This window comes from Phoxinus phoxinus (assembly GCF_949152265.1).
Source record: "Phoxinus phoxinus genome assembly, chromosome: 13".
NCBI lineage: Eukaryota > Metazoa > Chordata > Actinopteri > Cypriniformes > Leuciscidae > Phoxinus > Phoxinus phoxinus.
In genome coordinates, this window is record NC_136888.1 from 25,036,396 (window position 1) to 25,054,387 (window position 17,992).

The following is a 17,992-nucleotide window of genomic DNA, read 5'->3' on the forward strand; positions in this document are numbered from 1 at the left end:
ATACATTTCCAAAAGATGATTTTTTTATTCCTCTTTTTAGTCAACTTTAGCATGAGTGTGTTCACTTATGCTAAGCACTGTATATGTACCAGAGCTCCTGAAAACCCACAACAAATTCCTTTTGCGTTTGTGCACATTTGGCGAATAAAGCTCATTCTATTCTGATAAATGGCTATTCCCATGCAATACAATGCATCCAATTTGCATATTAATGTGTTGCATATAATGAAAAAAGAGGTGTAATGAGTAATAATGGGCAAACCATTTGAAAATTTGTCAGATTTAAATGATAATTACAAAATATTATCATATTTCCACAAGAGTGCTAAATTTGATCACCATATTAATGTCAATCATGTTCAAAGACCAAGAAGAGGGAGTTGTCATGTTAGGGGCGGATCTAGGGGGTGGCCAGGGGTGGCCGTGGCCACCCTTTGCCTAAGCTTGGCCACCCCTTTGGCCACCCCTCTCACAACTGCTGTTTCTGTCTCTTTTTTTATTGTCAAGAATTACGTTTTTTAAACGCAGAACCGTCTCTTTAAGACCACAAAAAAAACTTTAAAAAACGCGCACTCCAACTACACCTCAGCGCCAGCGCAAGTCAAACGAGTGCGGAAATGTGCAGGTGCCGAACGAGCTTCAGCAGAACAACAGACAGTGATATACGCATAGTAAATATAGTGTCAATGTTTCTCAACTGGTTTGCAAGACCGTCGCTAGTGTGCAGTCAAAGAAACAACAAGCGTAAATCTTTGTTTTTCTGATGCCACTTTTATTTTGACTTCTGTCAGATGCTGAGAAAAGCGGCGCGCGTTGTCCTACATCAGTTGGCTATCTTCGGTAAGATGAGATGTTGTCAGGCCAAATTTCAGTAAAACTAACTTTCCTGTCCTGTCAGCCGTTGTACTGTGCTCGCTGTGCGCAAATGCGGCGTGTTTTGACGTCAATTGACTCGTGAAATAATCAAAAAGGCGATTAAAGCTGTGTCAAAACTGCATGCATGCATCATGTATTTGTTATGTGTCACATCTGTCTGTAATAATAATAATAATCTGCTATGTGAGATCACAATATAAGGCACAAACTGATGTCATTTTTAAATGTAGCCTACAAATAAATGTGAGCACTGTGCATTTGTACTAGCTGGCGTTAATTTTTAAAGAGGACAAAAATGGATAATTTTTAAACCCATAAAATAACTAATTTTACATTCTGGCATTTATGTGCTGTTGACTTCTGCGTTGTTCACATTCTTGCACATGATGATTCAAAAAAAAAAATTGTTTCCCTTTTTAATTTAAGTAGCCTATTATAGAACTGTTGCAATTATTTATTTTGACAACTAATTTAGAAAAGTTAAACATAGAGTGTTTACTTTTTCAGTTGCAACTTTTTTTTGACAAACTCAGAATTGGTTGAAGAATTCAATGATTATGTAAAATTCACTGAAGGTTTATTCATCTTTGAGCTACAGTAGTTATCTGCATGTCTCAGTCATTCATGAAGGTGCAACAATGTAGAACAAGCTATTGGGTGTTTTGAGAACCAGAAGCAAGCTAACTGAGCAAGTTGAACTTAGTGTGTGCCCCTTTATTAATATGCCTGGAGGTGGTGAATAATAATAATAAAAAAGATAAAAATTCACTCAGTATTCCATGATTCCTAATTCACTACTATCTCAATTACAATTAAGTATAAATTAACTGTATTCAGTTGTGTAGGCACTAAAACAGTCCAATACTTATAGTCAAACTCATTTTTAAATTAAAATGATAAAAATGTCTGTGCCACCCCAGACTGTTTGCTGGCCCTTGCCTGGCCACCCCCATGAAAAAATCCTGGCTCCGTTGAAACCTCTAAACATTGGGAATCTTTGAGAAGCTCGAATATGCCCTTTACAGGAGATCCAGACTGCGACATAGGGTTTCAGAGAAATTCACTAAAATATAACATTCACTACATTGGTCAAACGTCGATTCCTGGGTGCTAGGAGGTTTGTAAAATGCTCCTTAGGCTATTTGAAGGAATAATTAAATAAAAGACGCCCCCTCACGGTAAGGTGACGCAAACCTGTCTAGACCAGAAATACAGGACTGTGACAATGTGACACATCTGCTTAAAGTAGGCTATATTATAAAGAAAATAAAAGAAAAACTTCACATACTTTACGTACATTGTCCCGCATAGGCCTACATTTTAAATCACATTGCCAAACATTTCACAGACAACGGTTTTGCATCTGTGGCAAAATGTAGCCTAATTTTCTTATTGGGACGATTAACATGGGCTAGGCTGCTCTGTAGCCAACTTTATCTCGTTACTTTGTTAGGGTTTCGGTTGAAGTTAGTTACCGTTGGCATAAACTCTCAGGCACACCTTCTTCTCCTCTTATCTAAGAGGGCGTGTGCGAAACAAGTCTAGTAAGCGAGCGAGGAATCACCTGAGCTCATTACACCAGCGGCACACAGGTGTGAAAATGGGGAAAGCAGTTGGACGCTGGGACTTTGAATGGGTTTATAATGAGCAACCGCATACATGGAGAAGAAAAGAAATTTTAGGTAAGTGTAAATCAAATGACAGGAATAACTGTATGTCAGCTGAATTCGCTAAAACATATTGGAGAAGTATGATTTTGGATAGCCGATTGACTTCAATTGAGTAATTATCTACGTAACCATTTGGGAGCGTGTTGATTTTTTTTATCCTGTTGTAGTATATCTTGTGTTGGCAAAGATATGGGCTATATATATTTCAAATGTGTACCATGAAGCACTTTGTCTCATCATGAGTGATATCATGACTTAACTCAAGTCACTGATTATAGAGGAATTCGGACAATTAAGATGACATTTTTAATCAAAATGCTTATCTTCTAATTTAAAATAAATAAATAAATAAAGAAATAAAAGTATATTCAATAGGCTATAGTACCCACCCAATATAGCCTATACAACTTGCCCGGAAGAGGGCACGTGCCGGTGAGCGAGCGTGTGTGTGCGTTTGCTTAGCCTATGTGTCAAGATGAGCGTAAACTGAATATTTTCTTTATTTTCTTTTCTCTTATATAGCCTACTCTGCCGTCGTATGTTATGTATGCACAATATTAACTCCCCACATTCTTGTGATTGAGATCAAGCGCACTTTGCCACATCTTTAGTTTAATGTGGTTAGGCTACACACCGGTGTAGACAGGTGAAACAGATGTGTTTTTCCTGGATCACATCTACCAGACAATGGCTTCAGGGGATGGTAATTTGAGTAAACTGATTCAAGGCATTATTGGCTCAATATCAATGGGTCTTGCTTGGTAACAACATTCTAGTCATATGACCATAACAGTGAAGATGTGTCACAAGCTCAGTTCAAACAAATATATGAACAGCTTGGGGATTTCACCACAAAAATGACAAGATAGAAGACCAGAGGGAATTCTTTCTTTTTTTTTTTTTTTGCATAGAAATATGGAATTAAAAGGTAATGCTCTTTTGACACACATAATTGAACTGTAAGAACTTCCCCTTTACTGCAATTCTCAATACCCCCCTAAAAACGATATTTACATGATTGTGAAGTTGTGCGGGTAGTTTTACACCCCAAGCTCTTTAAATATTAATCGTGTATTCTTCTATCATCTGTAGACTATTTCAGAAGGGATGATGATTCTGATACTACAAACTTATAAAAAATATTTGACATATTTTGAGTAATCAGGAAATGCATTGGCCTATAAAATATATATAATTATTTATAATAAATACAGTAAATATAAATTATTTTATACAATATATTTAAGTAACAGAAAAACTTGGTGTTAAAAATTATTGGTGTCAGTGCAATCCAAATCACTTTTTAAATTATTCTTGTTTTGCTAAAAGACCATATAGTCATTTTTATGCCAAAACGTCACCCCTTTTTTTAAGCATCTGGCAGTTGAGTTTGTGGTACTTTTATTTACACACTTTATGGCATTTGGCTACTCATTACATGGATGTGTCCAATGTACAGAAACACTGGAATCAGGTTGTATTACATAGGCTTAATTTAAACATGACAAGCTGAACCTGCTTATGTGTTTATGTGACAATAAGCCATGCAGGTGTGATCTTGTTCAGAGTAAAGCAGAGACTCAAGGGTAGGGAAAAAGTGCAGGTGTCCAGCCACAGCTGCTAGTTTAGTAAGCGCCATTTGTTTGACAGATCTAAAAGCAAAACAAATACACAGATAATTTATCATATGGAACCGAAACCATTTTTGATGATGACCGAGGGGCCCATTTTCACTGATTGTGGCAGCATTAGCCTAGATGAAAAAACAAAATATGAATATGTTACCTGCTTTCACAAGCATAAACCAGTAGAAAACCTAGCTATATGGACCGTTTGCAATCAGATATTATGCAAATTGCATGGAAAAAAAAAAGTGTTATGTCAGATTTGCATGCAGGTCGCATGTTATTGGTGAAAGTGGTCACTTTGACATGGATATTTGTGGAACTGCTTTAAAGAGATCCCATGCAGTGGAAGATAAACAGAACATTAGCAGGGCAAACAAATCCACTAATTAAAAAGCACACTGTTAGGGGAGCGTCTCCCATGTGGGGAGAATTAGTTATTGGTTGACTACGCAACATATAGTGTTTTAACATGTTTAATAGGTTACCACTAGAAACTGTAATGAAGTCGTCATCATTTTTGCAAAGAACATGTACTTTTTATTTGAGAAGTTCGTTAAAATAGAGTTAAGATGTTATTTCAATAACATTTTAGTTAAAAATAATCGCTTCAAGTGTGATATGCAAGCATAATTATTTCGAGTGTTCATTTAAAGAGGTTGTGAAGGCTTAATTTCAATACAATCTTTCTTTAATGGAAGTACAACACATCCCTGAACATGAATAAGACTTCAATAAAGATCTATGATAATCCCTGTAACGAAAACAAATTTCATGAGCTCAAGCAACAGTATATATCCTTTGATGTTTTTTTAAATATAGCTGTCAATAAATATAATGGAAAAGGTTGTTGCTTGTGATTTTTAGATCCCCTGGTTATATTTTTATAGCCCTGGTAGTTTTGTCTCTCATATTACTCTGCAGTCTGGTCTCACACTATAAAACAATTTCCCTCCAAGTTGTATTTTATGTGTGTCCATGTATAACATTTGTATGTATGTATATATATATATATATAAATAAAAAAATAATAAAAAAGTTTTTTTTTTCTATTCAAACTAATTATTTTAATATTCTTGACATTGTACTCTCTCTACAGCAAAGTATCCTGAAATCAAGTCTTTGATGGGTCATGACCCCCAGCTGAAGTGGGTTGTGTCAGGGATGGTGCTCACCCAGCTGCTGGCATGTTACATGGTCCACGAGCTCTCCTGGAAGTGGGTTTTGTTTTGGGCGTATGCGTTCGGTGGCTGCATCAACCACTCTCTGACCCTAGCCATCCATGACATTTCACACAACGTGGCCTTTGGCACTAAAAGGGCTCGCTGGAACCGCTGGTTTGCCATGTTCGCCAATCTCCCCATTGGCTTGCCTTACTCGGCATCCTTCAAGAAGTACCACATCGACCACCACCGCTATCTGGGAGGAGATGGCTTGGACGTGGATATTCCGACCGATGTTGAGGGCTGGTTCTTCTGCACCCCAGCCAGGAAGGTGCTCTGGCTCTTTCTCCAGCCTTTGTTCTACGCGCTCCGTCCGTTGATCGTGAACCCCAAGCCCGTGACCAAGTTGGAGATGCTGAATGCGGTCGTGCAGTTTGTGGTAGACATTATCATCTACTATTTTTGGGGACTCAAGCCTATAGTCTATCTAATTTCTGGCTCTATTCTGTGCATGGGCCTGCATCCCATCTCTGGACATTTCATCGCTGAGCACTACATGTTTACGAAAGGTCACGAAACCTACTCTTATTACGGCCCTCTCAACTTAATAACCTTCAATGTGGGATACCATATGGAGCACCATGACTTCCCCAGCATTCCTGGCAGCAAATTACCTGAGGTACGAGTTTGGCTATATTCCATAGTTTTTAGGGATGCACAATATTAAAATAAAATAAGTCGCTTTTACACACTACAAGTGAATTAAGGCATCACAACATTATTATGTACTCTATGAAAATGAATATTAACTCAATCATTCATGAATGCTCAATGACTATTGATTTAGTGTTTTAAAGATGATGGTTAGGTGATGGCAAAGGTGATCTAAATATAAAAAGAGAGGAAATGAGCATTAACAATTCAATATCCAATACTGAACATGAAAAAATGAAACGGAAAAAATGACAGTTTACAGTTGCTGCCTTGGTTTTTCTCACTCATACAAGATAGTCTTTAATATAAATTCATAGATTACCAGAAGGAGACCAGATTTTAAGTTCTAAGTAAATTTACTTTTCAAGGTAGCGCTCAAGTGGAAATGTCATGGTAATGTAATGCTTTGTATTGATTTTGTCACTGTTACTGATTAAGAGGAAGAATGTGACATTTGGTGTCGTGAGACTAACTAGAAAGACAGACAAATATTTGCTGAACTATTTTCCAAGCTTCATCAGTGTCCATGAGACAATTTATTTGCGCTCATAGCTTACAGACATCACACTTTCAGTGAAAAGGAACCCAAAGGCCTGTCTGTAAACCGATTGCTTATGGAATACATTGTGTCTGTTAATGTTTAAACCATTAAGTATGATAGAACTACATACAGGAAACCAGCACTCCGTCATTCCTCATTCATATTTCTTGGTTCACATTATGCATGTCATTCAAAACATAAACTGAAATTTCGTAAGTAATATTTATGATTTATTTATGGATCTTTCTCATTTTACAGGTCAAGAGGATTGCAGCAGAGTACTATGACTCTCTCCCTCAACACACTTCTTGGATGCGAGTGCTCTGGGACTTTGTGTTCGATGACACCATCGGCCCCTACGCCAGAATCAAGAGACAATACAAACTTGGCAAAAAGGAATAAATTTGGTATCAGACTACTGATCGAACCAAACATACTACGATATATTTATAAAAAGTTCTACACAAATCTGCAAATGAAAGATAATTGGCACCTGCCAGGCTATTAGTTGAAAAGGAACAAACCTTTTCACACAAGAACCGGCAAACTACTTAATTCTGTCACATAATTTACGTAGATCCATCTGAACAATATCCAAACTATAACTTTACATTCCCTGCACCTGGGACCATGTTAAATGATTTGGAGTGTCAAAGCCCAGTTGACCGTCTCAAAATATTTCCATATTCATTCCTACCAAAGATGTGAAACTGTGTTTTAGATCTAATATTGTTCTTATGGTATACATGTACAAAATGAATGCGGTTGTTTATATATCATTGCCAATAGTTACTCAACTCTATCCAACTACTGAGATGCCAGTTAAGATGTACCTGAGGAAAGAAGTGCGGAGATGAAATGTTTAAGCAGACTTCAAATGCTTTTTCATCAGTGAGGCCTTTTTGAAAACCAAATGTATCATTGTGTTGTGTAACTTAAGTCTTTAAATAATATAGTTTTGTAAGTTCTGTCGTTTGCACTGTGACAGTTTAACTCTGAACACTACTGTGATAAATATGTTACATATGGAATATATTTGTTCAGCACACTGTTCAATACATTTCTCAATATATGAATCTGACAGTTTTTGCAAGGTGGTTGTTGAATGCTCAATGAAAATGCAAGACATTATTTTTAATAGAAGCACGGGACACGACTTTTTAAAAGGGGGGGAAAGCTTTTAAAGTTCTTTTAATTCCATCAATCTCTCACTCTCACCATGTGAATAATTTAATTGTAATTTTTGTGAAATATCAACATCAACTTTTAAAATCAGGATCAACCTAATTAAACCAGGATACATTGTACGATCAAACAATTCACCCAATTCTTTCAATAATTCATCTCACATTGTTGTTTATATACATATACATGTATATTTTCCCATGTCCATCTCTTGAGCTCATTGAAAGAGTGTCGATATTTAACCTCATATCTCCAAATTAATTTAGAACAAAGTTCTAGTGAACCTCTGGGGCCTCGTTTATAAAATGTTGTGTAGAAACCATCCTACATTTGATCTTACGATCATTTCTCAAATGTGCGTTCGTGTAATTCAGAGAAATGTGTACGACTCTCTTCCAGATGTGAAGTCTATAAATCGCAAAATGATCTTGAAATTGTGAGCAGCTGAATGGTTTCAGATCTCCACCTTGTAAACGCCAACTAAATAATGTCATTAACCTATAAAAGAGCACCAGTCAACCAGTTTAAATCCTTAACTTGAGAATGGAGAGTGGCAAGGTATGAACGATGGCGTGGATTTTAGTATAGATCAAATCTGTGAGCACACACGTTTTATAAATGAGGCCCCAGCATTGGTAAAAAAAACAAAACAAAAACCAAAATGTCTCCGACAGTTTTAACTATAGTAGTTTTCTGAAAGTTTGCTAGCACAAATGTCTGCAGTTTGTACTTATTAAAACCCAATGATTAAGAGCAGTAATATAAAATATAAAAGGTTGACAATAACTGTTGTGCAACTTTGTATCTCTCTCATTTAATATAATACAATTCTTAACAATAATAACAATGACTGATGAAACAATATAAACTTAGAAAACAAAAAAATATCTTCATTAATTTCCAACGTGTTGACTTTAAGACTTGAAAGAGCGAGAGCAGCAAGCTGCACAGTGGACTGTCTCAACGTTCATACTGGAGGAAATAGAAAATTCAGTGTGAAGGTCTATATTTCCATCTGCTCGTTCATTTGCTCATCCATACACACACTCACTCACTCACTCCAATTCCTTCTGTTCCTCAGCTTTCCCTTGTCCTTCTCAGTAATTCCTTTTTTCTGCACAACATTTCTGCAAATGAATTTTCCGTACCATTGCAGACATGCTGCGAGAACGTTTTCAAGTGCGCGTTCCTGTACTTCCCCGAACCTTCAGTCGTTATCAGTCGTCGTCATTGACATTTCATAAGACTATGTGGAGCCAATTCTCAGCAGTTCCCTTCTAATGGCTAAAAGAAAGAGAGGAAAAATTGAAATATTCTGAAAAGATATGAACACATTTGTTTTGAATGATCATGCACTTATATATATATAAAAAAAAAAAAACTACCATCAATGATTTCTTCTTTTACTTTCTGTAATTCCCGCACAACTTCCTCCAAGATCTCCTTTTGAGCACAACAGATTTTATAATAGTTAGCAGACCAGTCCGTCCTCATTTTTTGCACAATAATAATACATTTTGAATGATAGTCTGAACTAACCTGTTTCATTCTGTCAAAGTCAAATGACTCAGCATCACTGGTGCTTCCGATTGGTTTTGCCCTGTAAAATATTCAGCGTAAATATTTAAATACAATTTGAATGATATAAAATTGACCTGCAAGTCATGTTTGCTGTAAAAAAAAAAAAAAAAAAACTAGATGTATTAAATATTAACATGGTTTTCTGATGTAATCTCAGTTTTTATAAAGGGTTCACTTTCAGAGTTCAAAGAGGACATTTTCTGTGTGTTTACACAAACACTCAATGCAAGCTAGCATAACATTAGACCTACAGAATTTGCATTTAGGTCATTGCAAGCTCATGTTGCCCTGTGCTTTACTTCCTTAACATGACCATTTGTATTGACAACCGAGGCATTTACTCGCGTATGCAAACCCTAAGCTTGACAAAATCATTCATTTCCCTGCTCTGGTGCAATCCGTTGTGGAATGCCTCCATAAATGTAAATTTTAAAAGGAACCGAATGTTGTAAAATAGCAAGCAGCATTACAAGTCAGGAGACAAAGAACTCACGAAACAGTGAAAAATGTCATGTTTACTGCACCATAAACCTGTTAAAACATACTGTACCTTGTCACAGCTGAAGACTTGTCTGCAGAGTTTGCCCGTTCCCATGGCTTCTTCACAGGATCTAAGAAGAACATTTAAATAATGGATGATTCTTCTGCTCACCAAACCTCAATACGCCTCATACTTTACCATAAAACATTTTTCATTAAATGAATATATTTAAATGTTAAAATATTGTCTTTACAATTTTCTCTTTACAACTAAATGTGGGCAAGTAAGATTTTGAAATAAATAAATACTTTTATTCAAAATATGATGCAGCACCCTGTTTTAAAACTTGATATTGGTAAAAAAAATGTCTGGAGGACCACATCAGCATATTACCATGATTTCGGAAGAATCATGTGACACTGAAGACTGGAGTAATTCTGCTGAAAACTCAGCTTTGCCATCACAGGAATAAATTACACTATGAAATATATTAACTCTTTCCCCGCCATTGACGGAAATTTCCGTCATTTGTGAGACACCGCTTTCGCGCCCAAATCGTCTTTCCGTGTTTTCACTGTTATACGCGCTATGACATCTTCTGAAAAGAACAGAATCTTCTGATCAAAACACAGGCAAAGAAGCAGCAGAAACAAACAATATCATATGCAAGCATATGTAAACAACGCGATCACCAACATTTAACAGCATAGAAATCAAGCTTTTGGCTCAAAATGTTGATTTTTAATGAAACACCCATATTCAGGTGTTGATAAAAAAGCATGAAGCTAGAATAAAAACATTTTTAAAAACAGAGGGTCTGTTCTTTCTTTTGACATATTTCATGGTGAGATATATTCATACAACAAAATATTCTGTGGGCCATGACATTTTTGATAAAAAATACTGGTAGTGGCTGGCAACGTTTTTTTCAAAAACGCTTGCGGGGAAGGAGTTAAATTAGATATGTTATTTGAAATTGTAATATTTCAAAATATTACTGTTTTTATTGTATCTGTGATTACCAAAAAGCAGCATTGGTGGTATAAGATATATTTTAAAAACATTTACAAAATCTTACTAACCACAAACTTTTGAACGTTATTACTAAATTAACAAAAAATTATAATAATAATAAAAGTACCACCACCTGAATTTTGTCCACGAGAGGAAGGCGATCCATTAGACTCCTCCTACAAGAAAGAGTAATATGAATAATAATAATAATGTAATATAATCAAACATTAAGAATTATACAATCAGTGTGTGTTTAAATGAATAGTGTACAAAAATCATACATTTTGACTTTCTTCTGGTTTCTCGGAGGCCTTCCTCCTACAGAATGACCATATTTAACAATCAAAGTTTGCATAACCACAAGTCATGGATCATTAGTTATGAAAAAGAGACAGGAAATGGATGTGGTCTGACCTCCGTGCTAAAAGAGCATTCATCTCCTGCATGAGACCCTCTCCACCTCCTCCACTGCCCCCACTGGAGCGATTGGCATCGTTCTTGCAACTGTTGTCCTCCGGCTACAGAAGATAAAACATGGAATAATCAGGCACCAAGATACCCTTATCACGCTTATTGCATAAAACAAAAAATATGTGAAACATGTTGAGGTCTGGGAGAGTTTGGGAAAGATATGTGCCACGCACCCGCTGAACTTTACGCAGCTTGGCACCAGCTATAGCTGCAGCCAGGCCTGCCGGAGCAGGACCTCCACCAGCCGGCAGTGGAGGTGGGCTAGGAGGGGGTCCTGTGGCGGGTGGCGGCGGCCCGGGTGGGGGAGGCCCAGGAGGGGGCGGAGGGGCCGGTGGACCCGCCATGGATGCTGAGGTAGGGGGGTGAATGGGAGGAGTGGATAAGACCATGGAGGGATGACCCGGTGGGACAGGTGGACCTGTTGGAAGAAAGGAAAGAATCACTGTTATATTCTAGACTGAGTGCTTACCGGTAATTGCATATTCATTGCAATAAAATAGACGGCAATGGTGAACATTTGTGTTGACTTAAAGGTGAAGTGTTTACATTGTGCATTACTAGCATTTGCAAACAGGTTTCTGGTTCCCCTCATGTTATTGGTCAGAAAAACAGATAGCCCCGCCCCGAACTCACACCATTAGTTGAGTCACTGTGTCGGCTGTCGGCAGACGCTTCGACAAACACTGCAAATGTTTTGATAGCACCACAGTGTTTACAGTTTTCGGGGAAATATACCTACATATGGACTCAGCAGTAAGAATTCTTTTTCTTTCTCCTGGCTTAGTCGGGCTGGTACTTTCAATTTATTACTCAGGCCACTACTTCCAAAACACTGACACTTTTTTATTTTTAGCTACAAACATTTCTCATTAAATTCTAAGTGTTTTTTCAACATACACTACCATTCAAAAGTGAGGTGCCAGTAAGATTATTTATTTTTATTTTTATAAATGAATACCTTTATTCAGCAAGGATGCTTTAAATTAAATAAAAGTGACAGTAAAGACATTACAAAAGATTTCTATTTCAAATCATTTCAAATTTATGAGAATAATGCTCATTCTGATTCTGAAATAGATTAAGTTCTTTTAAACTTTTCTATTCATCAAAGAATCCTGAATTTGTCTTAAGAAAATTTCAGTTTCCACAGAAATACTAACCAGCACAACTGTTTTCAACATTGATAATAATAAGAAATGTTTCTTTAGCATCAAATCAGCATATTAGAATAATTTCTGATGGATCATGTGACACTGAAGTAATGGCTGCTGAAAATTTTGCATTCGAGGAATAAATTAAAATTTTAAATATATATATAAAAAAAATATTTCACAATATTACTTTTTGTAACTGTTTTTGATCAAATAAAAGCAGCCTCAGTAAGCACAAGAGACTTCTTTTAAAAACAACGTCTTTTTTATCTTACCGACCCCCAACTTTTGCATGTTAGTGAATATGGTGACTATATGAACAAAAATTTCATAAGCAAATTCTTAAACACATTCTTAAACACACTGCTGAAAAACAATGGCATACAATACAAGATTGATTGGTTTGTATTTTTCAATTAATTTCCTCCAAGGCATTTTTGCAAATTTGACAAAACCTCATTCAGACAGGTAGATAATATACCTTGGTGACAAATCAGCAGAATTTGAATAATACATCAGAGAAAACTAAGCATTTAAATTTGCAAAATTTAAATGTGGATTTACAACAATAAACATTCAGCGGAGCGAAAGAAAGAATACATGACTGGTCTGTCAAGTGGCCCAATACTCTCTAACACTGGCCCTGGGTCAGCAGGCCATGTCCTTATTTTTAACCAAGCATTTTAACATAAACCAATGGACACATTTCACATTCATGATCTGCAAAGAGCAAAAGCTCTCAGAAAATAAAACGGGGGAAAAAAAGGAACATAATGTTAGTTCATAGTGTGACGCTGAATGACCTAAACAATACAAATAAATCACCTTTGAGCAAACACAGATGAACATCACCGTGATGTATATGAATGTTTATCTTAAATCCTCCTTCTATTCAGAACAAAGAAGGTTAGGCAGCTGCCGTTTGTTCAAATGATCTTCTGTGATTTTTGTCGTATAACACATATACAAAAGTCAACAGCCTCATTGACAATGCTGACGGGACGGTATTTGCATATGGTCTCAGTACAAAGACTGTGCTGTTCTCATTGGAAAGCTTTTGAGATCAGCATGTCATCGGCCCAATTCCACTGGACAGGTGTGTGAAGTCTTTTGGTGGTGGGCAAATAACTACGGAGGGGGCAGCTGATGGGTGTCTGAAATACTTACTGCTGGACGCTGTGGCGTTCTGATAAACAGGCGAAGGAGACGTCTTGTGAGAGGTGGGTGTGGTGTCGAATGGGGCTGTGGCCTGGTATAGCTGCTGCGGGTAGAGGGCGGGGCCTTGGATGGGCTGGCCAATGAGAAGGGGCAGGGGGCAGGACAATTCTTGTATGGGATAGTGTGGGTTCAGTGGTGCTCCGCAGGTGACCTGCGTTGGAGGGGTTTGGTATGGGTAGCACTCCTCTGCCTTGCCATTGGATGACTGCTGGTGGTGTGTTACGGGCACAAAGTGGGAAGAGTTAGCGGGAGCTTTGGGGCCACAGGTTGGGCCGTTGTTTAGGGGTGGCAGGGGGAGGGCGACAGGCAGGGCAGGTTGTTTGACTGGTACTGCCATTACAACAGGGGGCGATGCAGTGGGTAAGGGGGCGTACATGTGGGCGGAGGACCAAGTGGCGTGTTTGGGGTCCAGATGGGCCGTTGGAGGAGAAAGAGGGATTTGCTTGATGTTGCGAGGTGGAGGGGTGACACCTGGCTGTACGGGGGAGAAAGCAGAAGCCAGAGAGGTGGATAGCTGGGAAAGCTGCTGGGCCTTTTTTTGAGGGGAGTCCACCGTGCGGTAGCCGCTCTCCCGTTCCTGGGAGGAAGAGGAGGCGTGGGAGGAAGGTGGCATGGGGTTAAGGTGAGCATAGGAAGGGGGGAGAGTGTTAGCCCGATACAGTCTGAGGTCATGCAGAGCGGTTTCGGACTGAGAGGCAGATGCTGACACTTTAAACTGAAGGGTGGAGACTAAGAAACGGAGAAAGAGACAAACGGTTCAACACAAATGACAAACGAAAAGAGAGAAAATATGAGAGTGACAAAAATCAAAGCATCAAAGTGTATAAATGAACTGAAAAAGATGAAATGTGAGCAAAATATATTTTTTTTTAAAGCAAGTTATATGCTACAGGTGAATCTCACAAAAACATCTCGGTCAGATTTCAGAAAAATAAAAATGGAGAAATAACAAAATTAAGCATATTTTATGACCAAGATTCTGTTTCACTGTAACTATTTTCATGACAATTAAACACCCCCTCCCAAATTCTCATTACAATAATGCTAACAATATTAGTTCTTCTCAAAGGTGATTCTCAATAGATTCATATTACTGTGACACAAAAAGTATTCAAATTAAAAAAGTGAAAGTACTCGAACCTATTTTTTTTTTAACTGAGCATATATATAAAGACACATTATTTTACAATTATAATAACTAAATAAATAATACCAAATAACTTATTAATGTAAATATAAATCAAATACTACATTTAACAACTACTAACATGATATGAATTAAAAAATGATAAAATATACAAATTGTCAATTGTCATATTATTGTTATTATTTTGAATTACATAAATGACAATGATATCTGTATAACAGTACTGACAACAGGGATTCATTATCATGAAATAATGCACAAATCTTAATTGTCCAACAACAGGCTTAATTTTCTTGACATGTTTCGTGAGATTCACCAAAACAGAACTTACAAATGCTGTTAATGGCATTATGAAAGATGACTGTTTTGGCTGAACTGATTAAGGCTTAAGCAGGTGCTGAAACAGAAAGAGAGCATGTGTGTATGATAGAGGATGGGCAGTGTGTGCTGTTTGGAACAGGGATCTGTTCTCCGGCCAGGGAATTTGATATTCCTCAGTGTAAATACTTGTCCAAGCAGACAATAAAGCCTGCAGGGTTACTCTGTGGTGGTTTTATTAGTGTGTGTGTGTGTGTGAGTGTGAAGGTGTGTTTTAATTGCACAGCATGTAGTCTCGTATCATATTCCACAGAGATGTGAAATTTTTAGCCTACCTGCAGAACCTGATGTCCGTCGTTCCCTTTCCATCTGCATCTGATGCTGGTCCATTATTTGCCTAGAAACAAATGTTATCTCACTTAAAAATAAAGTGAAATCTTAACACTCGATCCACTGTATAAACTGCGTACTGACACAAAGACATGCTCACTAGAAAACAAAAAATGATGTGTGTTCAGTTCACACTTTATCCTGTTGAGCTCAGCAAGTTTTAAATATGCTAGATTTCAGCTTTGCATCTGACCACTAGAGGGCCCAATCTAGACTTCATTCTCAATCTTTATGACGTGAAGAATACTGAGTGGAAAATCAATGTATTGATGAGTAATTTCTGAAACAGTAATACACCGAACACACTCTGACCTGTAATGTTAAAAGTGAAGTGTGTAATTTCATTTTCTCTAGCGGCACTAAATGATTTTTCCCAAACACTCAATTGTTTGCAATTGTTCAGGCAAACAGATAGTCCCGCCCCAAACTCATGCCATTGGTTAAGATACTGTCACTGTGTCAGGATGGTCGGGATGCTCAAACAAACAGGCATATTTTGAAAGTGCCACAGAGACAGTGTTTACACATTTCAAGGAGACCAGAAAAAAACATTACACACTTTACTTTAAAAGAGCATATTCTGTAATTCAGGACAGTGTCCAATGATTAAAAGCTTGATTAACATGTGACAGATGTTTCAGAAAGAGTAAATGTCATCATCAGTTACGGTCCGCACCTCCTCTGAGCCTCAACATCATCAGTCACCGGTCCATTCTGGCGATGAGCTGCTGGACCTGAAGAAAAAGAAAATAATTGTATCTCATCATATAGATATTTTATTTCATTGTCTCTCAGGAACTGTAAAATGTGTCTGATTGCATTAATATATTCAAATGGAAGACTTGATCAGTACAGTAGTTTTCAACTGGTTTTGTTTCAGGACACAGATTTTACATTGGGCAACTGGTTTATGTAATCTAACATGTCTTGCATTCTTCGGTATATAGTATCATTTGGAAACTAAATATTTGACATTGGTCAGTTCAAATCATGCTTCAGTTGACTTTATATTTAATACAGATACAGTATTAGTTTTGTTTATGATTTTCACAAATCAGGGTATGTCACAAAAACCGGTTCATGTTCATGTGGCTAATTTGACTAGCATCTACTAATTGACAACTGAATGAGTTCGACTGGAAACATGGCCTTTGACAACAACATCAAAAGATATACCGGTAGGTAGTGTTTTATCCTCCCTAACTAAGACATCTAAGTGCTTATAATGTCACTTTTGGCTCGGTGTCACAACAATAATGTCATGTCACAATTGCTCCTCATACCCAACACCTCATCACTGTAGACTTAGCAGTCATTCTGAAGCCACCATAATTGTTCTGTTGAACTTGTTGAGCTCGGCTAATAATGGTAAACATGGCTCTCAGGTTACTGAGATGATGACTATTTACGTCATATGACATTCAGGATCTCAGTATGGGGCATGGAAGCTCAAGGGAGGAAGGAAGGCCCTTCTGTTCAGAGAAAGGCCCTTTAGCGTGTGCATATCTAATGTGGTTGATAATCTTTGGTTGCTAGGCGCCATCAAACATAATTGAGTTTACCTCTATCTACTGTGAAAATAATGAGCTGTTCACACAGCTAGACTATGTAGTGGTCTCAAAACTTAAAAAACGAAATAAACAAACAAATCTATCTGAAAATTTCATTGTTTATGTTCAAACCGGAGTCAGACAATTGGAGAGACTCAAGAAGAAGTGACAACATGGAGAATGCAACGGGACATTTCTGAATGGTTAGTTGATGAATTTAGGTTGATGAATTTAGGTAGTTTATGTGTAGTTATCTTCTAGTCATTGATTAGCATATTGTGTCATGATAATCTATAAATCGCGTTCCCGGGGGCGGGGTTTATGTAAATTTTAGGGTTGGTGATGTGACTAACCCGGGAGGAATGTTGTGTAGTCCCTACCAGCCATTTGTTGTAGAAAAATATCTTCCTTTGCTTTGAACTTTGAGCTTTGTAACTTTGCAGATGTTGTTTATGCTCAAACAGCAACATTATCATAAACCCATCATAATCAACCACCCCTTTAAACAAACATTTTAACCTACACAAATACCCCAGTCAGCATTTCAACGTTTATTCTCCCAAGAATCAGTATCATGGATCAGTATCATGGATATTTTTGCAAACTGAATCAACATCAATATCGCAACATTGTTTCAACGTCTTACTTTTAGTACAGATCTTCAAATTTTAAAATGTATTCCTGAATATTTTGTCAACCTTTATTTTATTGGATTTATAACCATTTAGCATCAAACATTGTCTCATTGGTATATCAGCATTACTTCGACATTGAAACAATTGACAATAAAAACCACCACCGGATGTCTTGAAATAACACAGAAAACACTAATCACAGTGGTGGTATGTTTTCTATATTACACCTAATGAAAGAACCACAGCATTTAAACAGGAAGGA

The 17,992-nt window shown here is 37.3% G+C and overlaps 2 protein-coding genes across 9 annotated transcripts in view; one reads left to right on the plus strand and one right to left on the minus strand.

Annotated features, from left to right (window-relative positions):
• Positions 1–2,046: 2,046 nt before the first annotated feature.
• On the plus strand, positions 2,047–8,049 carry degs2 (delta(4)-desaturase, sphingolipid 2). The gene is made up of 3 exons (XM_079632981.1): positions 2,047–2,558; positions 5,271–6,013; positions 6,848–8,049. The coding sequence occupies exons 1-3, from the start codon at positions 2,477–2,479 to the stop codon at positions 6,989–6,991; spliced, it is 969 nt and encodes a 322-aa protein (XP_079489107.1). The 5' UTR covers positions 2,047–2,476; the 3' UTR covers positions 6,992–8,049.
• Positions 8,050–8,569: 520 nt separating this feature from the next.
• evla (Enah/Vasp-like a) overlaps positions 8,570–17,992 on the minus strand; it is a 30,341-nt gene continuing 20,918 nt past the window's right edge. For 4 of the 8 annotated variants that reach the window (XM_079632977.1, XM_079632973.1, XM_079632975.1 and 1 more), the window contains 11 exons: positions 16,222–16,279; positions 15,491–15,552; positions 13,640–14,419; positions 11,495–11,739; positions 11,265–11,368; positions 11,132–11,168; positions 10,984–11,026; positions 9,906–9,966; positions 9,314–9,374; positions 9,160–9,217; positions 8,570–9,058 (listed from right to left, as the gene is read on the minus strand). In XM_079632977.1, the coding sequence (XP_079489103.1) occupies positions 9,021–9,058; positions 9,160–9,217; positions 9,314–9,374; positions 9,906–9,966; positions 10,984–11,026; positions 11,132–11,168; positions 11,265–11,368; positions 11,495–11,739; positions 13,640–14,419; positions 15,491–15,552; positions 16,222–16,279 (1,547 nt within the window). In that variant the 3' untranslated portion in view covers positions 8,570–9,020. Of the gene's footprint in view, positions 9,059–9,159; positions 9,218–9,313; positions 9,375–9,905; positions 9,967–10,980; positions 11,027–11,131; positions 11,169–11,264; positions 11,369–11,494; positions 11,740–13,639; positions 14,420–15,490; positions 15,553–16,221; positions 16,280–17,992 lie in introns of all 8 variants that reach the window. The other 4 variants (XM_079632976.1, XM_079632974.1, XM_079632978.1 and 1 more) reach the window with 2 other exon arrangements.